The sequence below is a fragment of the Schistocerca cancellata genome, chromosome 2, assembly GCF_023864275.1.
Source record: "Schistocerca cancellata isolate TAMUIC-IGC-003103 chromosome 2, iqSchCanc2.1, whole genome shotgun sequence".
NCBI lineage: Eukaryota > Metazoa > Arthropoda > Insecta > Orthoptera > Acrididae > Schistocerca > Schistocerca cancellata.
This window is the reverse complement of record NC_064627.1, coordinates 582,803,871-582,828,805: the sequence shown is the minus strand read 5'-3', so window position 1 is coordinate 582,828,805 and position 24,935 is coordinate 582,803,871. Positions and strand designations below refer to the sequence as shown.

Below are 24,935 nucleotides of genomic sequence, written 5' to 3'. Positions count from 1 at the left end.
TTTTGTAATGAAGAATCCCACCAGAGTGCAGCGTGACTGCTCGATAATAAGCACACACAGTCTTTTCCCGTTCTTTCTACTGCCTCGTGTTGCGAATCCATTCCTATTTGGCGCTACAGTCACGCTGACCTCACGCCACTTGACATCCAATTTTCTGTGCCCACCTGGGAGACCTCTGGCAACATGTTCTCGCACTTTCTTTAATTTCCGCCGAATAGTTAGTATGTTAAGTTGTTTTACCAACCCCTTACTTAAATATTGCAGGGCAGCGTAGTCTCCCTCTCCTTATCAGCAATCAGCACCTACCCTATGACGAAGTTACTCAAACGGTAGATTGATGAATTTTGTATAATAATTGCTCTTCTTCGGAAAAATGCGAGGCTACTTCCTTCTATGAGTGTACACGACACTAGTTTTCGACACCATAAGGCCCCAAGGCAGGAGGTTCGAGTCCTCCCTCTGGCATGGGTGTGTGTGTGTGTCGTCCTTAGCGTAAGTTCGTTTAAGTTAGATTAAATAGTGTGTAAGCTTAGGGACCGATGACCTCAGCAGTTTGATAGGAGAGGTGCCCGTTCTGCCGCCTGTTCGATGTAGCAAATAACGGCTACCCCGAAACGTTTCACGTTCAGTGTATCACCTTCCATTTTCGCGCCGTCATGAACGAGCAACTGGACAAATGACTCTCATCCTTTAAGTGAGGCTAAACTGTTTCAGGTCTTCTTAATGACTCTGCTCGTAATATTTTACTTTCAGCATTGAACCCTTCTCACATAGCGTGACTTGAAGGATAGGTAATGAGAAATTGCACTCCAGGCAAAGTTCTCCATTCGTGCTGAGAATTTTCTCTTAAACATCAGCCTACTTTTCATCATTATTGAATTATGATCCAAGTCTGTATCAGTTAGGGCCATGCATTACACTCCAAAATACTATTCTGAAATCTCTCTCTGGGTCTCACTTGTGGCATTGCAGTATAATCTTAACATGCAATTGTGCAACCAGGTTCCTGTCTGCAAATAATTTGTCTTCCTGACATGCATGTTGAAGTTTGCCCAGTGCAAGCAAATTTCCAACTTTCTTGCATACTTCTCTCTCTCTCCCCAAGGCAAACTCCAACAGGGGGATGGAAAAATGTACGTATGAAGAAATACCTAGATGTGGGAATATGACTTAACATAATCACCAACAAGGTCTTACCTGCAATGACCACCGCCACAAAAGCCTGCAAACCTATACGCCACAGCACTGTTTCTGTATATTGCTAGCAAAACGGTGGTGATTGCAATTTGTATCGAGCAGCAACTTTACTTCAACTTCTGAATTTAGGCTACAATATACTGCATTTCGGTAATTCTCTACAGCAATTTACACCTTTCAACTATTGACAGATATACGTTGTTGGTATTATTAACCGAGATGCTGGAAAATACTGAGGTACATCGACAGATTATTATAAAAAATACTACTCGCTTTATAGCAATTTACTACAACTGAACTTGAGGGAGTTATAAAGGGTTTTTATGTGCACCAGTTGTCTTGCGCAGGAGAATTCTGCCTAATGCCTATTTGGCACACGCTAGTCAAAGACACAGCAAATTCTTTTTTTGAAAAAACACAAACTGTTGCCATCTAGCTGCCCCAAACCGTGTTAATGTGCCATTCGAATTGTCCTACTATGTCACAACTCAGTGATTACATTCCAGAATGCGCTGCCGCAGATTCCAAGCAGGACGAGCTGGCGTCTGAGGGCAGAGGTATTTACTGTCACATGGCGGCACTTAATGAAATTTTCCAGATTCCCCGCGGCGGTGCACAGGATCGGCGTGGCCTGGAGCGGCACGCAGAAACGCAGAACGTCTCCGGGATATCACCTGAGGTCTCGCGGGAGCAGGGTCGACCTGGCGCTCACGACCAATCGATAGTGACGCGGCTGCACATCGAGCGCTGTGCGGCGCCTCCACAGCTCCACGCCTGCACGCCTTCCAACCTCATTCCGTTTTTCTCTCGATTTTCCAGGAGGCTTTGATGTCTACAACATCGAGACTGCGATGCCCAAGATCGACCTCGATGCTATCGAGTCGCACCTGCGCGCTGCAAGGGAGGAGGAACGGCGGGTGAGTACAAGTCATCACATCCTTTTGCTGTATTACCTCTGACAGCGGAATCTCGTTCTGAAGCTCACCACCAAATCGGATGTTCACCTCTTCCTAACGGGAGGCGACACGTATTGATTGGTGCTGCAGTAGTTTCGTCAACTACTTTTATAGCTCCTTCCGGCATATTTGCCAGAGTTTCTATGTTTAATTAAACTTCATTTTTCATACTACCAAAATGTGACGTGTTTCGGCACTTTGACTGGCATATACGAGCGTATTAATTCCGTATATTGCTTACGTATTATGTTTCTACATCAGCAATTGACAACAATCTCTAAATCTTCTCTCAGATATATCAGAAATCTAAATCACGGCCATTGACGGTGGTAGTGTAACAATGCAAACAAACCATCTCAACCTCAATTTAAGGAAGAAAACTCATCTTAAAAGTTTGTGTATTAGGTACTCAAAAAATTCTCTGTTTGTTGTACGCTACAGGACCTAAAGTTTCTCAGGAATGACATTTATCGCAGTAAACTAGTAATTTCTACATTTCTCTTAAGCATGGGAAAAGTTGCCTCCTCCTGTACTTACAACTACAGGTTTAGAGCATGAGATTAATTCTTTTTTGCATACGCACAAGTCTTAAACTGCAAAGAAAAGCGTCTTCCTGATAAACAGAAACAATATTATTGATTCGAGCTCTTTTCCATCGGGAAAACCTCACTAGATGTGAAATTTTTGATTCTTCTTATTGGCCTATGCCCCGCTATCGCAAGGTTCCCATACGACCTAACTTACGCAATTCTTGTTCTCACAACGCTGTCTTAATCTACGGAATGAGTATCGTGTTCTTTCGTCTGTAAACACTATTCTGCATTATTTCGGACATAATGAATGGAATAATGGAAACTGCAACTAACAACTGAATATAAATAATAGTTTTCTGTTGTAGCCACTTGTTTACTGTACCATTACGCTTTTCGATGGTTGCGCCGAAATATAACCTCTTTTGTACTTAGCCTGTCACTGTTGAAAGGCGTCGACGTTCTGCATTAATATAAATAATTTAACTACACAATTCTTCACCTCAAAATGGTTCTGCGAAGCATCTAATTGCTTAGTAGTAAAACAAACAAGTGTCTAACGCAGAAAACTGTTTTATTTATATTGTTTACATGTTTTATTGAAGTAGAGGTGGGGAACAAGCTCAGCATTCGTCTCGGTGAGACCAACACGATCTGGTCATTTTACATCGATGATGGTCGTTAATCTGGCGTAGGCCTTCCATTAAGCTCTGCTTCACCTTCTTCTTTCACAAGCTAGAACTCTTCGTGTTTTCGTATAGGAACAGGTCCGTCGTGAAGCTTAAGCTGAAAAAACTATTTAACTGCTGTTAGGTGAAACAAAACGTCTATCAGCAATGTCCAATTCATGCTCAGAGAGACATGTTAATAACAAAGTCTGAAATAGAAACATACGTCCAGAAATCGTTCTTTTTCATGTTACAAGGGAAAAAGAAGCAGTTCAGGTTTTTAACTATGGCACTATTTGTAATTTTTCTTGCGAGATTTACCCGTATATATGCTAAGTTGACTGAATGCTAACTTTGTTACTGCACTGTGTGGTCTTTCTCCAGTTTATAAGACGAATTCTTTCCACTGATACAATGCGTTTTGTAAGGTGAACTATTTTCAACAGCTGCATTTGGGATGAAAAATCCTCGCGTCATACATTGATCTCAGCACACTTTCGGCGGCAAAGTATAGATAAATCACATCGATAGTAGTTTAATAACAAATTAGATTCTCCCTCCTCGCCTAATGGTCGGAGGTTGTTTTCTGCAATATTTACGCGTGAATTTGCTGGAAGATGGAGCACTGAACATTATCTAAAAACTCGACAGCGTGCCAGCACAATGTGCAGTTGTAGTCCGAGACTTATCTCGACGCAGCATTCGAGAAAAGGAAGGTAGCTGGCGGTCGGCCACAAGTTAGGCCCGAAATATTCCCATATGTAACTGTATTACATTTTTACTTGCTCGGGCGCATGTAAAATCCTCGAAGAGGCATCAGATGTGAAACTTTCCTGGTGGATCTGATGCAAGCACATATCTCGTGTTTGTCACCGGATTACACTGAGTAAACAAGCAGCGCTTAGCACTCTGCCTTCGTGTTGCTTCCGTACCAGTGACAATAAGAGTTTGGAATCTAAGCTGAATTTCTTAAAGGAGACGCTAAAAGTTGATACCTTTGATGGTTTATCCATATGTAAGGCTTTCAAACAAAAAAGTGTCAATTAGGAGGACGAGTAACCTTCTTCTAGCTGTGTTAACTTGGGACTAGCGTTTATTTCTAGAGTTGCTGCAAGAATAATTCTTCTGAAATATTGTATCGAGACTATATTTTTAGTCAGAATGAAATAAGATTTTTTTCCGACGTAAAATGGACACTGATCATCTCCATTCTGCATGAGTCTGTGAACTGATTTGTGACTGTGACAAAGCGTACGTAGTCAAGCGAGTAAATACCCAGCCATGGTGCTCGGGGAATACAAACAGCTTGCTGCACTATAACAATATTTTGGTAAACATCCCTTCCCCTCACCCTTGCCTCAATGAAGTAATGTGGCATTGGCAGTATAATATCCGGCGGCAAATCCGAGAAGCGTATTTGCAAAATGAATCTTGTTTACGACATCCTTGTGATGGATAAATTATTCCCCATTGACCATCTTTTTTTGGTCGAGTGTATTAGAACTCACTGCGTAAGTACTGTTTGTGCAACGAACATGGTGAATGTCAGAAAATCATATTTTTAGATAACTAAATGGATAGTAGAGATTAAATTGAAAACGAGTTACTCATGTTTCCCTTGTAACATGAAAATGGAGCGTTTTCAGACATAGATTTCAGAATAGTGTTAATAGGAATGGTGGGAGTTCTGTATGAGAAAACCAAATGAAATGAGAACGTTACACTTCCCTATACTAGTCTTATGCTGAGCCCCAGTTTTGTTCCTTGTGTAAGCGGGCTAGCTTAGCTCTCTACCAGCAGGGGCCCCTCTCTTTATGGGGAGCTTAGGTCTTAATTGCTTCCAGTCTGCGTGCAGGACGGGTGCACACACGAGAGCACGGATTTACCTGAGAGGCCGGCCGAAATGTTGTGACTGCTTTGCTACTTCGGCCTCAGAGCCGGAGAAAAAAAATGGTATCCATTTCTGTCACCCGCAGTGAATAGCTGAACCGTGGATAACTGCTTGACACCGCGTACTTTCAGATTTACTACATAAGATTACTTCGCTAATATTCCGTTTGAGGGAGTTGTTGTAGCGTACATGCAATGTATCGCGACTCCGTTGCGGTCATATAAGCACCGACCTGTTGCCAAGGAATTAGTGTGGCATTCGTGTCTTTCCAACGTGCTTGCGATAAATGAGGAAACTTGAACTATTGTAATATTATTACCAAATGTGTCCAAACAGGACCAACGTGTTCTTATTCTTTTCTTGGATGCCCAATGACAAACCCTGGTAAACATGCATCGAAGACGGAAGAATGTGTATGGGCAGCTTGTCTCACGAAAACGACCGTTGTGGAATGGTACGCATCAAGGGGTCCTGCTGTTTCATGACAACGCACGTCCATCGCAAATGTCGTAACGCAGAAGTTGCGCCAACTCAAGTGGGAGACACTCGAGCACCAACTCCATAATCTTAATCCTTTCCTATGCGATTATCTTCCTTTCTATCCGTTAAAAAAGGCCTTGAAGGGTCGACGATTCCTGTCGGACGAGGATTTGCAACAGGCAGTTACTCCTCGCAGGAGGACACGGTGTTTCGTCAACGGGGTATCTGCAACCTTGTGCGTCGGTGGAATGATTACCTCAATGCTCATGGCATTTTGCCTCATTTGCATACCGATTCTGGACTGTACCGCCTTCGAAAGGAAACTTTTTGGTCGCCTCCTTATAACAGGATGTAACTCTAAGATCATAGAAGAAGTTGCCAGACATCCAGTTAAAACAGCTCATGGGTCGCTTTGGAGCAGTGTAGATAGTGTAGAACACTCGTACGACTTTGTCATGTCATACTTCACTGCTGTCGAATGCAATGGAGTGGTGTGTGTATGTGTGTGTGTGTGTGTGTGTGTGTGTGTGTGTCAGTAGGTTGTATGGAATCAGCACTGCAGGACGGATCGACGTGGACACGTGACAGGAAGGCAGAAGGGAGTTAATGTGTTCGGATATGCCCATGACCAAACCGTGAATGCGCGAACGTGACAGGAAGGCAGAAGGGAGTTAATGTGTTCGGATATGCCCATGACCAAACCGTGAATGCGCGATTTGGTGGTGATCGACTCGCACTGTCCAACATGACCGCAAGGAACGTTGCACCACTCGCAGCCATGGAAACGCGGCGTAAGAACAGTGGCCGCAAACACACACTCACCGGAAAGGACCGTTTCGGGTGTAATGCCTTGTGAGTGACACTCGGTTTCAAACCCGACAGAATTTCTTGCTGTTAGTGACTGCAGGTCATTATCACCCAGTTTTTAGAGCGAACATTGCGGACCAATCAACATATAAACTGGATAACAGCTAATTGCAGGCGTGTGGTGTAGTGAGGCGAGTCACAACTTTGGTTCTTTTCAAACGATGCAGAGCACACTGAAGGTCCAATGAGGCATTGTTCTGATGAATTAACAGAAGCGTTCAGATACTACGTTCGCAAGAAGAGCACTGTTTTCACCACAGGGAATAGATACATAGAGCCAGCCACTAGTGTACTGGAGGTGAAAGCAGACCGACGTCCTCGATGCAGTTGAGTGCAGCGTGGTGCGCACCAGTCGCGGACGGAACACTGCGGCTCGTGGACAATGATTGGTGTGTCAGCGTACAGCGAAGACTCATCTCAAACGTACGCCACGTGCTCACTGTCATTTTACGAACAGAAGGGTTCTCAACAAGGGAAGCTGCCTGCCAAACTGGCATACACCGCAATGATGCCCATCGAAACTTCACCTGGTATCGTGAGACACACAAAGCACTGACTATATGGGAATACGCTCATTCTCGGCGAATTTCCTTAATAAAATTAGCCGAGTCGTGGCGTCGCAACGTTACGAGAGATTTCCTACTTTTTATTTTCAGGCGAAGTCGCCTATTGTTTCAACTTGAAAGCTCCCATTCTTTCGTGCGATTTACCCTTACGTCTTACAGGACAATTGATCTATAACAGAGGGTAGGGGCACAGGAGGAGACACGTTGAGACAATATGGCTTTGCCAATCGACCGATAACCAAAGAACAATTCACCATTAACGATATGACTCGTAGGGGTCGATGGCATTCACAAGCACCAACTCATGGCTGGTACCTACAGATTGTCTCGCAGCTGCCCCGAAGAGAATACAAGAGAACTACACGAGATGGGTGTGTCGACAAAGGTAGTACGCATCTGTTTCCACAAGACCAATTTGTCCGCTATGCATCCATGCCGAACACGTTAGTACCACCCCCCGTCTCTCCCCCCACGAAGCATGGTTCCCGAGGAAGTTGGAAAAGCAAACACATGGTATGCACCGTGGATCGATGACGACGGTTGTCTTTATCGAGGAGTGCTGGTTTGAGGCATACAGTCCCATGACTCCAAGATCCAGGTGCTATAGACGTGTTTTGGGCGGGTGTCATGTACAGATGTCAGATGTTTCTCATCCCTGTCGAGGTTAATTTGTGGGATGTGCGGTATCGCGACAGAATCCTCCAGTTTAGTCCTGTGCTACACTCAAGAATTAGCCGGCGGATGCGTCTGCCTAGATGATAAATGCTTGACCCCTTACTGAATACCTCCTCCCAGGACGCAGGATACAACCGAATGGACTCACCTGCTATGCGGATCCCATGGAGCGTACGTGGGTACAGTTTTCGTAGTAACCCTACTCAACCAATAGACTTCCTCAAGAGTGCCGCCGTCGAAGAGTGGGACAGCCAAAAATGTCTGGACCAAGTCATGAACAATAAGTCAAGGAGGATCCAAGTATGTTAGAATACAAAGGGTGGAGCAACATGATACTGTACTGAATGTTATCGACCAGCAGATTTTGATTTCACAGATGCGCACTTCCGAGCAGCCTGCTTTTGTTGTGGTTTTATTTTTGGCTTTACTAGGCTCGATCTTTCATACCGTGGTTCCCTTGAATCTAAGTTCACATACGATAGGAGGTCTTCAGTTCCAAAGATGTTTCTAGCAATTAACGGTGGAATATTTTCATATGTTAATCGTGAAAAGAGGTACAGATGTTGCTTTGAACACAGCAGTGCTTTACGAGGCATGGTCCTTCATCCGACGTTTGAATGGCTACCCAGTTACTTGGGGAGTTATAGTTTAACGTTGACCCCGAAATTACAGGTCAGCTTACGTTTTTTCACGCATGCGATTTATTTCCAGAAGTAAAACAAGCTGTGGGTGACAGCAAATTAATTTAGTTTTGTAGTCCGACATTTATTCGTAGAGTCATCCTATAGGGTATACGGGGGGAAAGGTGCCCGCTTAACACTTTCCTATTTTTCCCTTCTGCTTTTCTGGTTACGTGACGGTGAAAATTGCACAGAATACACCTAGGATCATACTTTACGTGACACCGTAAGTTCAAGATGGTTCGTATGATGCATTAAAGTTAGATTTAAAAAAATGCTATATATGAAGGGAACTGATTCTTCACCAGACCCGGGGTAAATATCCTATTGGTATGGGGCAAAATTCTACACAAAAGAGATTATAATTATTACAGGCTTATGTAGAATTATATTATTTCTCAGGAACTGCTATTATTAACTTCTGTATTGTTTTACTGTATCAAAATCATTAGAATCATCATCATCATTGTCTCCATCATGGTGATCGTGTTAAAAATCAAAACATGACACTAATTTATCACTAATTTAAATACAAAACATTTTAACACAAGGAAACACATTTTGTTATTATTATTTGGCCTTTACTTGCCACACTCTTCTGCAGTTCTCCCGGTACAGTCTGTATTCCTGTTTCGCCTTCCCTATAGACTCGATGGCGCAGGAAATTATATTTGTATTGCCAAGTTTCCAAGTTGCCGAAGAAAACCTCCATTTGTGCCCTATTGAACTCCTTTACCCTCCCAGCATTGCTTTTCTCCGGTTACCTCAAACTTAACTATGACGAGCCATGAATAAGCGAGCCCAGTATTCCCCTGCCACTTGGATTTCTTTATAAAACAGGTAGTTTGCGACATTACTTTCGACAAACTAATATGCTAAATGTTGGAAGTGTTTAAACGTAAGGCCATAAAACATATACTCCAGATTGGTACAGTGTTCCGACAATTCAGTTCCCTCTGTCTCAGAAAATACGCTCCTGAAACACCCCAATGATGCCACTCCATATCCTGTGTTACGTCTTTTACGTAATGTCGATTCATTACAAGCAAGCCCTTTAGCTGCATTCTAATGAAAGATCCATTTCCTATTAGTTTTTAGCCTTTTCTAACGTTTTAGAAGACAATGGTGTGTAGTTCGTTTTTGTCTCGCAGTTTCTGTAACATGAAGTTGAACTAGTCATATTAGTATTGATTTAGTCGATATCAAATAGTGAAATGTAAGTTAAGGCCCATTAAGTTCGTTAAATAAACCTACGCCTTCAGTATTAAAAGCGAAGAGAGGAAAGATAATCGTTTTGGCGCAATTGCTCCATCTAGTTCTTATGGTTTTTGTCGCTTGACGCTGATTTATGACCTTCCGGTATCAAATGCCATAGATGTCAACTTCTCACACTAAGAACTAAGCTTAAAGCGTGAACTAGGCCACGTGCTTACATACGAGGTATTAATAATTCTTTGGGATTTTGTTATAGTACACAGTTATCCATCGCCGGCCGGAGTGGCCGTGCGGTTCTAGGCGCCACAGTCTGGAGCCGAGCGACCACTACGGTCGCAGGTTCGAATCCTGCCTCGGCCATGGGTGTGTGTGATGTCCTTAGGTTAGTTAGGTTTAAGTAGCTCTAAGTTCTAGGCAACTGATGACCTCAGAAGTTAAGTCGCATAGTGCTCAGAGCCATTTGAACCATTTTGAACCAGTTATCCATCAATTACATGTTAAATACTCAGATTTAAAGTTCCGAAAATCTAACTCACATTATAACTCGAAAGCTTCAAAGCACAAGCCACTGAACCAATACCTGACTCTTCCACCAAAAAAGGTCAAAAAGTTGCAGGGCTGCCAAACTATACCCACAAGTAAGAAAAACAATAGATTTGGATCTCTGCCCCTTGCGCACCTTTGCCCCGCCCTCCATAATCTAACAAAAACGAAATTGAATCATTCACATTATTCGTATGACACCAATTTTTGGTTCTTATCGAAGCTCTAGCTGAACGAATTCAGCTGCATATAAAATATATCATCAAGTAACGTGTAAGTATTTTTCACATACTTTTCACAAATTATGCTCCTGCAGGATGCTGAAAATGTCCACCGTTTGTCATAATACTTCATCCATGTATCAGTACTCTCCAGCACTCGCAGACGTCTGACCCGTAGCATTGTTTGCAAATTCCGAAGAGGGTACTTCAGTTTAAGAAGCCCAGTGGAATGTGCCACAAGATTAAATAAATCGCCGAGTTGCACAGTTTATGTTTCATTCAGCCCAGTCGTACTATTATTACCGTCACCTGTCGGACCATCTGCACATTATTTATCTCAGCGCGGCCATGTAGAAACTCTGCCAAAACTTACACATGGAACTCTTACCATTTCCACAAAACTGAAGTCGGTTCACCCCATCTGAAATTCAGTGGTCTGTAGTCCTCAGCTCCATCTGTCATTGCCCAAATGAAATGATTAAAAGTGTAACGAGCAGGAAACGTAAATACGAAGGTGATGGTAATCAAGTAACGAAACTAACCGTACAATAGCCAAGATACGTGTTGGTGTAAGGAAGTTGCCTGCTTTGGTCTCCGCCTGCCCGCAGCGACGTTCGGGAGTTCCCCTGTTTCCTTCTTTGCCCCCCCCCCCCCCAGCTGCCACTCGCGATCGGCGCCCCACTTTATTCCCGCGGCGTCCTGGCGGCGGCCCCAAAACGTTTTACGACACAACAGCGGGCCGGATGAAAAATTCAAATGTGCGCCTGCGCGGCGCTGCGCGCCACACGCGTAACGCCACTGTATATTGTGTTGTATAGCCGGCGCGATGCAGGCGCAGCCAAGCCGAAGCGGCTCAACCTTGCACCGAGCCTCATATTGGGCTATTTCCACACGTCACACGTCACGCACACCACAGCACGCCAACGCATATCATATCTCGCATCTACCCCGAGCGAAGCTTTGACTGTATACTGTGCTGTCACACGATATAACGTAATGTCCTGAAAATAACTGATGTAAACTGTCCTCAAAATAACCAATGCAAACAAAAGCAACTAACACATGCTCATATGCGGTTCCCGCGTAATGTGATTAGGAACCTTTTGATAAGTGAAGCCCAAGACTTCATTTTCTATAGAAATTATTGTTGAAATGCGTAAGAATTTTGCTACGTGGTTGAATAATCTTACAGTTAATAATCATTTTCAGCTTAAATTCTGTTTAAACAACCTCCCTCCCTTTCTCTCTCTCTCTCTCTCTCTCTCTCTCTCTCTCTCTCTCTCTCTCTCTCTCTCTCTCTCCCTCCCCCTACCCCTCCCCTCCCTCTCTCTGACCACCACAAAGAATTGTTCACATGGCTGTAAGCACTATGGGACTTAACATCTGAGGTCATCAGTCCCCTAGACTTAGAACTACTTAAACCTAACTAACCTAAGGACATCACACACATCCATGCCCGAGGCAGGATTCGAACCTGCGACCGTAGCAGCAGCGCGGTTCCGGACTGAAGAACCTAGAATCACTCGGTCACAGCGTCCGGCTTATGACCACCACAGATATATCCGGGATGAATAAATATATGGTGCGGTTTTCGCCATATTATAGCGAACAACAGGGAGAATCTTGCCCAGATACGTCCCATCACTTCTCACTTACCGTAGGTAACACTCTGAGAACTGAAAGCAACTGTGGCAGTCACTGCCATGAAGCTGCAGATACATCGAAATGTAACGAGGATGAAATGCGATGGAATGCAGTGTTCGCAGAATACTCGTTTGGTTGGTCCCCCTCGTACTTCCGAGATGCCTCTTAGCAACATATTCACTGCGTGTAGGCCGGACGGTGTGGCCGAGCGGTTCTAGGCGCTTCAGTCTGGAACCGCGCGACCGTACGGTCGCAGGTTCGAATCCTGCCTCGGGCATGGATGTGTGTGATGTCCTTAGGTTAGTTAGATTTAAGTAGTTCTAAGTTCTAGGGGACTGATGACCTCAGATGTTAATTCCCATAGTGCTCCGAGCCATTTGAACCATTTGAACTGCGTGTAACTGCTACTAAAATGTTAGTTTCAATTCTTTCATCAGTTGCACTTCTTTTCCCTTGCCGTATTTTACTCTGCAGACTTACACTTTCTATGACATTTTTTGTGGTGTTAGCAAAGACAGTTCGTGAGTGCTCAGCACCATCTCGATACTCTTCAGCATAACAACCGCATCGCTGTTCTAATAGCTTGGCGAACGCCATAGCGATATTCCCTTTTTCGACTGTCGTATACAAGGTGAATCTCTCATCACCTTTACGAGCAAATTGTCTGACTGCTACGACATCAGAACACAGACTGATGAGCTTGAATACCACAGGTAAACACAAGAACCATACCTGAATTCCGTGTTTGCTTACATTTGGTGTAAAAGCGTAGATGCTTGTGGAACAACTTCTCCTGACGGCGAGACAGTGGTTTGCAGCGCTATCATCTTGATGCTGTTTGATCAAATCCCATACATGCTATGTCGGCGATGTTCCCTTAGAAGCTCGTTTCAAACGTCACAGAAAACCCTATGTAGTTGCACTAGAAACAAAGTCTGTGTCGTAATTCGGCAGCTATAAACGATAAAAATTACTTGATAACGTCGAGGAATTCGTCCTATTGACCGGTATAACTTGGCGAAAACCACACCTCGATATATTTGTTCATTGTGGATATCCGGTATTTGGGATGACCTCTCTTAGCTGGCTCACTGTTTCTATAACATCTTTTATAATGTTTGCAAAGACAGATTGTGAGTGCTCGGCCCTTGGTTGCCCCCTTGCGACTATCGTGGTTGCGCGGTGGTAGGTGTTGTGATTGAGGAGATACGAGAGTTTCAGATGGTCAGCATCATATCGTTGTCGTAACCAGGACATCTTCTCTCCTTTTCGCATCAATATGCTTCTCAAGGGGAAAAAAATGGTTTTTTGTGATAATGTTCTTCACTATTTATGGATACTCTCGAATGTTGAAGAATGTTTGCTACTGGCCCTGAAAATGTTCGAGTTTCAGAATGTTTTGTTGTTGTGGTCTTCAGTCCTGAGACTGGTTTGATGCAGCTCTCCATGCTACTCTATCCTGTGCAAGCTTCTTCATCTCCCAGTATCTACTGCAACCTACATCCTTCTGAATCTGCTTAGTGTATTCATCTCTTGGTCTCCCCCTACGATTTTTACCCTCCACACTGCCCTCCAATGCTAAATTTGTGATCCCTTGATGCCTCAAAACATGTCCTACCAACCGATCCCTTCTTCTAGTCAAGTTGTGCCACAAACTTCTCTTCTCCCCAATTCTATTCAATACCTCCTCATTAGTTACGTGATCTACCCACCTTATCTTCAGCATTCTTCTGTAGCACCACATTTCGAAAGCTTCTATTCTCTTCTTGTCCAAACTAGTTATCGTCCATGTTTCACTTCCATACATGGCTACACTCCATACAAATACTTTCAGAAACGACTTCCTGACACTTAAATCTATACTCGATGTTAACAAATTCCTCTTCTTGAGAAACGCTTTCCTTGCCATTGCCAGTCTACATTTTATATCCTTTCTACTTCGACCATCATCGGTTATTTTACTCCCTAAATAGCAAAACTCCTTTACTACTTTAAGTGTCTCATTTCCTAATCTAATTCCCTCAGCATCACCCGACTTAATTTGACTACATTCCATTATCCTCGTTTTGCTTTTGTTGATGTTCATCTTATATCCTCCTTTCAAGATACTGTCCATTCCGTTCAACTGCTCTTCCAAGTCCTTTGCCGTCTCTGACAGAATTACAATGTCATCGGCGAACCTCAAAGTTTTTACTTCTTCTCCATGAATTTTAATACCTACTCCGAATTTTTCTTTTGTTTCCTTTACTGCTTGCTCAATATACAGATTGAATAACATCGGGGAGAGGCTACAACCCTGTCTTACTCCTTTCCCAACCACTGCTTCCCTTTCATGCCCCTCGACTCTTATAACTGCCATCTGGTTTCTGTACAAATTGTAAATAGCTTTTCGCTCCCTGTATTTTACCCCTGCCACCTTCAGAATTTGAAAGAGAGTATTCCAGTTAACATTGTCAAAAGCTTTCTCTAAGTCTACAAATGCTAGAAACGTAGGTTTGCCTTTTCTTAATCTTTCTTCTAAGATAAGTCGTAAGGTCAGTATTGCCTCACGTGCTCCAACATTTCTACGGAATCCAAACTGATCTTCCCCGAGGTCGGCTTCTACCAGTTTTTCCATTCGTCTGTAAAGAATTCGCGTTAGTATTTTGCAGCTGTGACTTATTAAACTGATAGTTCGGTAATTTTCACATCTGTCAACACCTGCTTTCTTTGGGATTGGAATTATTATATTCTTCTTGAAGTCTGAGGGTATTTCGCCTGTCTCATACATCGTGCTCACCAGATGGTAGAGTTTTGTCATGACTGGCTCTCCCGAGGCCATCAGTAGTTCCAATGGAATGTTGTCTACTCCCGGGGCCTTGTTTCGACTCAGGTCTTTCAGTGCTCTGTCAAACTCTTCACGCAGTATCTTATCTCCCATTTCAGAATACAACTTCGAAATGGCAGATATCGTACTGATTCACACTCTGGCAAAATCGTCTTAACCGATGAGTTGTACAGCGTAGCAAAGACGTAGCAACAACTCATCGATAAAATATGTCCACTTATAGAGAGAAAATAATTAAACAAAGAGTAGTCGTGTGAGCGAACAAAAAATGACGTAGTTCAACAGATACGTAATCGAATAGATACACAATATTTAAATCCATTCATACAATGACGAATCGAAACGAAAACGTAAACTTTCCAGCGGATTTCTTATATGTGCATACTGTGTGCAAAATATGTCGCGAATACAACTATCAGTAAGGGAACAATAAATCATAACGTCATGCCCCATGCAGTACTTTTACTGCATGAACAGCGGAACAGTAGTAAGCGATAAATTTTCTCTTTACATCATTTTGTAGGGGCCGTCAGCGGGGGAAAAAATTGCGAAGGTTTGAAATTATGTGAAAAGTTTATTGCAAGTCGTGAGTGCGCTCATTCTCAAATACTCGGTGAATAGAGTCTGGGAATTCTCGCGTCACCGGCTACACTTCTTTTTCACCCCCACCCCTTTGATAGATGGATGGTTATCACGCCCACAGTGATTGTTGCCTGACAGTACGGTATATGTACACCTTGTTTGATTGAGATCGGTCTAGCATTTTAAGAGGAGACGTGGAACACAAACACATATTAAAATTGCTACACCACGAAGATGACGTGCTACAGAGGCGAAATTTAACCGACAGGAAGAAGAAGCTGTGATATGCAAATGATTAGCTTTTCATAGCATTCACACAAGGTTGGCGCCGGTGGCGACACCTACAACGTGCTGACATGAGGAAAGTTTCCAACCGATTTCTCATACACAAACAGCAGTTGACCGGCGTTGCCTGGTGAAACATTGTTGTGATGCCTCGTGTAAGGAGGAGAAATGAGTACCATCATGTTTCCGGCTTCGATGAAGGTCGGATTGTAGCCTATCGCGATTGCGGTTTATCGTATCGCGACATTGCTGCTCGCGTTGGTTAAGATCCAATGATTGTTAGCAGAAAATGAAATCGGTGGGTTCAGGAGAGTAATACGGAACGCCGTGCTGGATCCAAACGGCCTCGTATCACTAGCAGTCGAGATGACAGGCATCTCATTCGCATGGCTGCAACGGATCGTGCAGCCACGTCTCGATCGCTGAGTCAATAGACGGGGACGTTTGCAAGACAACAACCATCTGCACGAACAGTTCGACGACGTTTGCAGCAGCATGGACTATCAGCGCGGAGACCATGGCTGCGGTTACCCTTGACGCTGCATCACAGACAGGAGCGCCTGCGATGGTGTACTCAATGACGAACCTGGGTGTACCAATGGCAAAACGTCATTTTTTCGGATGAATCCAGGTTCTGTTAACAGGATCGCGATGGTCGCATCCGTGTTTGGCGACATCGCGCTGAACGCACATTGGAAGCGTGTATTCGTCATTGCCATACTGGTGTATCACTTGGCGTGATGGTATGGGGTGTCATTGGTTACAAGTCTCGGTCACCTCTTGTTCGCATTGTCGGCACTTTGAACAGTGAACGTTACATTTCAGATGTCTTACGACACGTGGCTCTACCCTTCATTCGAACCCTGCGAAACCCTACATTTCAGCAGAATAATGCACGACCGCATGTTGCAGGTCCTGTACGGGCCTTTCTGGATACAGAAAATGTTAGACTGCTGCCGTGGCCAGCACATTCTCCAGATCTCTCACCAATTGAAAACGTCTGGTCAATGGTGGCCGAGCAACTGGCTCGTCACAATACGCCAGTCACTACTCTTGAGGAACTGTGGTATCGTACTGAAGCTGCATGGGTAGCTGTACCTGACACGCCATCCAAGCTCTGTTTGACTTAATGTCCAGGCGCATCAAGGCCGTTATTACGGCCAGAGGTGGTTGTTCTGGGTACTGATTTCTCAGGATCTATGCACCCAAATTGCGTGAAAATGTAATCACATGTCAGTTCTAGTATAATATATTTGTCCAATGAATACCCGTTTATCATCTGCATTTCTTCTTGATGTAGGAATTTTAATGGCCAGTAGTGTATATACGCGCTAGCGCTCATACATTCATACATTTCTATAATACAGTATGTATGGATTGTATGTATACTGGCCGTAATCCAGTGCCTTGCCACTGTATTAGTGTGGAGGACTTGTGACTGTCCACTACGAGCTCCGTTTTCCAACATGAGACCGCCCCACGTGGCCGTCAATACGGACGCCAGCTGGCTGCTCTGGCTGTGTGGCAGAGCAGGGGGTGCAGAGGGTCAGCAGGCGGCGAGCGGCCCGTGTTATCTCGGGAAACACGGTCCAGTTTGCAGCGGCGTGACGCCTGTCCAGAGAGCCGCCTCCGGCAGAAAACTCTGCGGCTGTCACAGCGCACCTCGTTTTGCCTCTCACCTCCCCCCCCCTCCCCCATGCCACGAATACTGATACCTGTCTCAAGCCTCCGTGCGCGTTGACCCGTCTGTATATAGTCATATTGTACCGCTGTCGGCTGCTTTGAAAATCTTTATTATTACAACCAGTTTAGACTAGAGCTAATAATCGTCAGGTACCAAACCTTCCCAGTTCTTGCGCCTGGTAATGTTCAGCAACAGCTGGTAACAATTAAACAATTATAAAGATTTTTATTGCAGCTAATAGTAATACAATATTTTCTCATAAATAAACGCTTACTCTCGAGCACTACCTACAGAAAGTATAGGAAAATATACATGAACCTGAAATACTGTATCTTCTGAAACCGAATTTACAACTTTTAACATATGTTTGAAGAATCACTCCCACAACAACAAACTAGGTGACAGTCAGTACTGTTCATTAGAAAGAGTTCTGCACAAGTCTTGTTGCGAGCCAGAGCATAAACCAGGCAGTAAAAAACACGCACTCATGCTAATTAAAAGCAATGACTCAGCACTTTCAAAAAAAAGAAAAAGAAAAGAAAAGAAAAGCGCAAGACGCAAGAGAGAAGCCGGGGAATTAACTGGATACATATCACTGACTTCGCGTTGGGTGGTGCGGTGGGAAGGCATTCAGTTAGTACTTTGGAGGACGATGGTTCAATAAATATAGGGTGTCGCTGCTAAGACTCGTCAAGCGTATCTTCTCTGGTGCTTCATTAGATATTATCAATTTCGTTTTTGCAGTTGCCGGCCGGTGTGGCCGAGAGGTTCTAGGCGCTTCAGTCTGGAACCGCGCCACCGCTACGGTCGCACGTTCGAATCCTGCCTCAGGCATGGATGTGTGTGATGTCCTTAGGTTAGTTATGTTTAAGTAGTTCTAAGTTCTAGGGGACTGATGACCTCAGATGTTGAGTCCCATAGTGCTCAGAGCCATTTGAACCATTCGAACGGTGCGTCCTAAGTGATTGGGGAAAAGGGCTGGTCACTTCGTTCTTTAAGAGGGTATGCACACAATTGATGTTCATCACTACAGACCTATTGGCCCCAATTTGCTGCAGTATCACGGAAAATATTTTTGTCCTAGTTCATGATGACTTATTTGAAAACAGAACAACTGCTATTAGTAAGCAACAGATTCTGTATACATTGGTTGTTCTGCTCGTTCAGGCGACAAAAGATTGTACAGAGGTCTACTACACCTCTATTGATGCCATTTTCCTAACAGAGTTACGCATCAGCCTAAATAAATGTTGCTTATCGCGTTTTTCACGCAACTTTCAGTATAGAGGAGAAGCGTTGGTTTGCTTCCAATTACGAACAAAATTATTTTTGAAACTGAACTTTACATGCCTAATCGAGAGAGTGGTCCCAAATTAGTCTAGTTCGATATTCGCTTTATCGATATGTATCAACAATGATATTAATATGCGGAGAATAACCAGTACTCCAGCAGCGACTGAGCTGTGTTGCTGCATGCTGGACACGATGAGCTCAGGTGTGAGTGGTGCTTAATCACTGCCGGAGTACTCGTTATTCTTCGCGTATTACTGTCCCTGTTAATACAGAACTATAAAATCAATATAGCATTAGACTAATTTGAGACAGCTCTATAGAATGATCACTTAACATTCTGCTTTAAAAACCATTTTGTTTGGAATAGGAAACAAACCGACACTTCAAGTCGACTAATCCCGTCGGGTCGATTCTTCTCGTCGACGCAAGACACAGCATGAAAGGCGTGATGAGCAGTACCTGCATGAGCCGGCTGCAGCTTCACATTGCAAAAACGAAGTGGTAGATATCTGCCGAACTAACAGAGAAAATGTGCCTGCCAGCTCTTAGGAGGGACATCCATTATATGCAAGGTTGTTACGGGAACAAATGCAGATACTCTTAGTGATGACTGAGGGCAATGAACTGAACAACATCACATCAGTATTTACTTCATTCGCTGACAAATATTATGGGTATTACGAGTAGTACGTTTTTAGGTTGGTTAGTACCTTCGGGCATGCATGGCCAAGGAAGTCGTTAAAGTTTATTTTCCCGTGGGCAGCGGGTCACGTATTGAAGTGTCAATGCGTGGAGGCAAAAGGGCAGTTTATAGTTAAAGGCATAGAGCACTTTGTGGTGCAGTTATGACCGTACAGAAAACATCAAGTAGTAAATTAAGTAATGGATATGCAGGAAGACTGTCAGACGCAGAGAAAAAACAACATACACACTGAAGCTTATGTATATTGAGGTACCAATGATCACAGTATCTATATCTATACCCCTAACACCCCCTGTATACCGACTCAAGCTGCTCGCTATACTGTAATTATTTTTTCACCTTATTGCTAGACTAATACCAGACACGTGGACATATTCAGCAGCATCTGTATTACAGAAGACCAACTACATAGTGCAACGCGTTAATTTCTAGTGTACAGTGTTGTGTTGTGTAGGAGCCAAGACGAATGTCATGTCGTAATTTTGCTTGCCACTGCGCATGTCAAACAGATTTACTAGTACTATTCTTGTAATTCTTCAATAAAATGGCCGTGTAAATCGGCGAAGACGTTTTTGATGATGAGAAGTTTGCAAGGACGATGTGCTATTCATCCATAGATCCTGAATGATGTTCGATACCATAGATGACACAGGCTCTGGTGGTATGGAACAACAGTAAGTAGTCAGAATATGAAATGTACTATACAGTCTGACTTGCAGGTTCCAAAAACTAAATAGTTAAGAAATATGTAAAACAGATCTTACGTAGAAGCGAGAATGTATGCATGCAACAGATTTTATAATTTCGTTATTAATTTGTTTTATCAGTGTTATCTGAATACTAAAACCAAAGGCATGTGCTTACAGAATAAAAGTTCACAGTATTATTGGTCAAATTTTCTATGACATCGGTGTTTTTTCGTCGATCTGCTGTTAAAAACAATGTCAAGTTTTTTCGTCGGAAATATCAAAACATCTCCAGAATGAGATTTTCACTCTGCAGCGGAGTGTGCGCTGATATGAAACTTCCTGGCTTCGGTAGCTCAGATGGTAGAGCACTTGCCCGCGAAAGGCAAAGGTCCCGAGTTCGAGTCTCGGTCGGGCACACAGTTTTAATCTGCCAGGAAGTTTCATATCAGCGCACACTCCGCTGCAGAGTGAAAATCTCATTCTGGAAACATCCCACAGGCTGTGGCTAAGCCATGTCTCCGCAGTATCCTTTCTTTCAGGAGTGCTAGTTCTGCAAGGTTCGCAGGAGAGCTTCTGTAAAGTTTGGAAGGTAGGAGACGAGGTACTGGCAGAAGTAAAGCTGTGAGTACCGGGCGTGAGTCGTGCTTCGGTAGCTCAGATGGTAGAGCACTTGCCCGCGAAAGGCAAAGGTCCCAAGCTCGAGTCTCGGTCGGGCACACAGTTTTAATCTGCCAGGAAGTTTCATCAAAACATCTATTTCCCTAAACTGTTAGTAGGCTGCTTTTTCAGCAATGTGTATGACTGACTGGTTGCAGTTCGTTTCCCCATTGCATAAGAACAGATCCCCAGACTTTTCGATGGCCGGTCGACGCAATAGATCGTTTGTGAAGGTGTCAGTACATTTGGAAATTAACAGGCAACCATCAACGAATATGCGAGGCTCTGTACCCTCATCCAACCTAATGAATTCTCACACCAGGAGCTCGCCACCACCACCACCACCACCACCACCACTACCAGCAACACCACCTAAGTGTGCTCTGTCCACGATATTCTTAAGATTATACCACTTACCGCTTTTCCTCCACACGAATGTGCGACAGAAATCGTTCTGCAAACTAAAGCTCGTTTCGTTATGGTAAGCACATTCCTCCATTTCTTTGTGGACGATTTTCAGAGTTTCTGATTACCCAATAAACAGCCTCTTCTCGTATTCCACCACTTGTGAATCACAACTGGAATTAGTCAAATCAAACAAATATATATGTATGCAAGAATTTGTATGGGTTAACATTCTGTTAAGACAGCTATACGTTGCGCAGAGTTCGACTCATTCTTACTGTTGTCGCTCCTCTGACTCGGGCATCGTCATTGCCTTGGTGGCGGCACGTCAGGGATTCAAAGTACCGCTCGGTGCGACAGGCAGACACGAGACAATGTGGTGAGTTCATAAGTACCGAACGGTGCTTTCAGCCCCTGACATATTGTCATCAGGGGAATGATGATGTTCTCGTCTGCTGAGTAAATATGCTAATAGTGAATCAAATTCTGCGCAACATATGACTGTTTTATCTTTATTAGTTGAAACAGTCGCTGTCCCCAGCAGGTGATGCCTGCTTTCGCTAAATTTGTGAAGGTAGAGAATGATCACATATGTCAATCGTAGGTGCAGCAGGTGGGAAACTTCGGTTCATTGGTAGGATACTCAGAAAGTAGAATCAATGAAAAAGGAGATGATAAAAGAATATTTATGTATCCCACCTTAGAATGTTGCTCAAGTACATGGGACCCATACTAAAAAGGGTTTGCACATTATTGATACTGAACGCATTCGAAGAAGGGTAGCATGAATGGTGATAGGATTGCCTGACTCACGGGAGAGGGTCACGGAAAAGCTGAAAAGCATCAATTGGCAGACACCATTTATCTAATGAAAGCCTACTTACAAAGTTTCGACACTTACTCGTAAGTGAATAATCTAAAAAATTAATGCAGCTCTTACTGCGAAGACCAGATTAGCGCACAATAAATCATTTAACCAGTCATTGTTCCCGCGCTCCATACGCGGTTGTAACGGAAGAAACATTAAAATTTGACAGAATACTAACGATCTTCTGTCACGCATTTCACAGCAGTTTTCTGAGAATATATGTACAAGGGTTGGACAAAAATATGAAAACACCGCGAGAAATGCATATTTGAACACAAATGCGGATATTAGGCAAGTCTGCAAGTTGCGCTGATGTATCTGAGCACGAACGGCACCCGTGCAGTGTCTTTAATATGTAGCAAGTGGCAGCCGTGGTCAGCACAGTGTTCGGTGCGGACGTGACTACATTACGTCGGGGTCAAGTGGATTCGAACGTGGGCAAATTGTTGGTGCTCGTGTGGAACGTGCTTCTGTAACCAATTGTTTAGTGTTTCAAGAGGCACCGATTCGAAGATTTATACTGCATGCAGAGAAGGCGCAAAGAGCACCATCCACTAAGTCACATCACAAACATTGTGACAGAAGCTCATTGAAGAGGCTCGGGACGATAAATAGGACAACGACAGCTGCAGGAGTCACTACAGAATTGAATGTCGCTCTCGCGAACCCTGTCAGCATCAAAACACCATGAAGGGAATTCCGTTAGCAGGGAATTGCAGAACGAGATTGAGTTCCAAAGCCATTCATTATTGATGCAAAATTACGAAAAGCAAACGTGGTGCCGACGCCATAAAACCTGGACTGTGGAGCAGTGGAAGCAAGTCATTTGATGGGATGGATCTTTTCTCACACTATTCCATCTTCTGGCCGAGTTTACGTCCCAAGTGTGAAAAATGGCAGTGTTTCGGTGATGATTTGGGCAGACTTATCGTAGTTCTGCATGGGACCCATGGGTATTCCACAAGGCTGCTTTACTGCTAAGGATTATCTACACTCCTGGAAATGGAAAAAAGAACACATTGACACCGGTGTGTCAGACCCACCATACTTGCTCCGGACACTGCGAGAGGGCTGTACAAGCAATGATCACACGCACGGCACAGCGGACACACCAGGAACCGCGGTGTTGGCCGTCGAATGGCGCTAGCTGCGCAGCATTTGTGCACCGCCGCCGTCAGTGTCAGCCAGTTTGCCGTGGCATACGGAGCTCCATCGCAGTCTTTAACACTGGTAGCATGCCGCGACAGCGTGGACGTGAACCGTATGTGCAGTTGACGGACTTTGAGCGAGGGCGTATAGTGGGCATGCGGGAGGCCGGGTGGACGTACCGCCGAATTGCTCAACACGTGGGGCGTGAGGCCTCCACAGTACATCGATGTTGTCGCCAGTGGTCGGCGGAAGGTGCACGTGCCCGTCGACCTGGGACCGGACCGCAGCGACGCACGGATGCACGCCAAGACCGTAGGATCCTACGCAGTGCCGTAGGGGACCGCACCGCCACTTCCCAGCAAATTAGGGACACTGTTGCTCCTGGGGTATCGGCGAGGACCATTCGCAACCGTCTCCATGAAGCTGGGCTACGGTCCCGCACACCGTTAGGCCGTCTTCCGCTTACGCCCCAACATCGTGCAGCCCGCCTCCAGTGGTGTCGCGACAGGCGTGAATGGAGGGACGAATGGAGACGTGTCGTCTTCAGCGATGAGAGTCGCTTCTGCCTTGGTGCCAATGATGGTCGTATGCGTGTTTGGCGCCGTGCAGGTGAGCGCCACAATCAGGACTGCATACGACCGAGGCACACAGGGCCAACACCCGGCATCATGGTGTGGGGAGCGATCTCCTACACTGGCCGTACACCACTGGTGATCGTCGAGGGGACACTGAATAGTGCACGGTACATCCAAACCGTCATCGAACCCATCGTTCTACCATTCCTAGACCGGCAAGGGAACTTGCTGTTCCAACAGGACAATACACGTCCGCATGTATCCCGTGTCACCCAACGTGCTCTAGAAGGTGTAAGTCAACTACCCTGGCCAGCAAGATCTCCGGATCTGTCCCCCATTGAGCATGTTTGGGACTGGATGAAGCGTCGTCTCACGCGGTCTGCACGTCCAGCACGAACGCTGGTCCAACTGAGGCGCCAGGTGGAAATGGCATGGCAAGCCATTCCTCAGGACTACATCCAGCATCTCTACGATCGTCTCCATGGGAGAATAGCAGCCTGCATTGCTGCGAAAGGTGGATATACACTGTACTAGTGCCGACATTGTGCATGCTCTGTTGCCTGTGTCTATGTGCCTGTGGTTCTGTCAGTGTGATCATGTGACGTATCTGACCCCAGGAATGTGTCAATAAAGTTTCCCCTTCCTGGGACAATGAATTCACGGTGTTCTTATTTCAATTTCCAGGAGTGTATATCTACATGATTACTCCGCTCCTGACAGAGGGTTCATCGAAGCACCTTTTAGATACTTTTCTAAGTGTTCTGCCAATAAATCACAGTCTTTGGTTTGTTTCCACCACAATATTATCTATGCGATCTTTCCAGTTTAAGTTATTCTTAATTGTAATCGCTTAGTATTTAGTTGAGTTTACAGCTTTTAGATTCCTGTGAATTATCGTGTAACTGAAATTCAGCGGATCCTTTTTATTGCTCATGTGGATGACTTCACACTTTTTATGATTTAGTCAAATGCCACTTTTTGCACCATACACATAGCTTGGCTAATTCATCTGATGACTTTACATGACCGTAATGGCTGAGCAGGTCCTTCCCATTGCACAATGTCTGTTCCTCAACGGTAATGCT

General features: G+C 44.4%; 1 protein-coding gene across 6 annotated transcripts in view; it reads left to right on the top strand.

Annotated features, from left to right (window-relative positions):
* Window positions 1-24,935, top strand: part of LOC126162199 (schwannomin-interacting protein 1 homolog) — a 1,363,715-nt gene that overhangs the window by 992,619 nt on the left and 346,161 nt on the right. For all 6 annotated transcript variants that reach the window (XM_049918537.1, XM_049918536.1, XM_049918533.1 and 3 more), the window contains one exon: window positions 2,017-2,114. In XM_049918537.1, coding sequence (XP_049774494.1) covers window positions 2,017-2,114 — 98 coding nt within the window. The remainder of the gene's footprint in view (window positions 1-2,016; window positions 2,115-24,935) is intronic.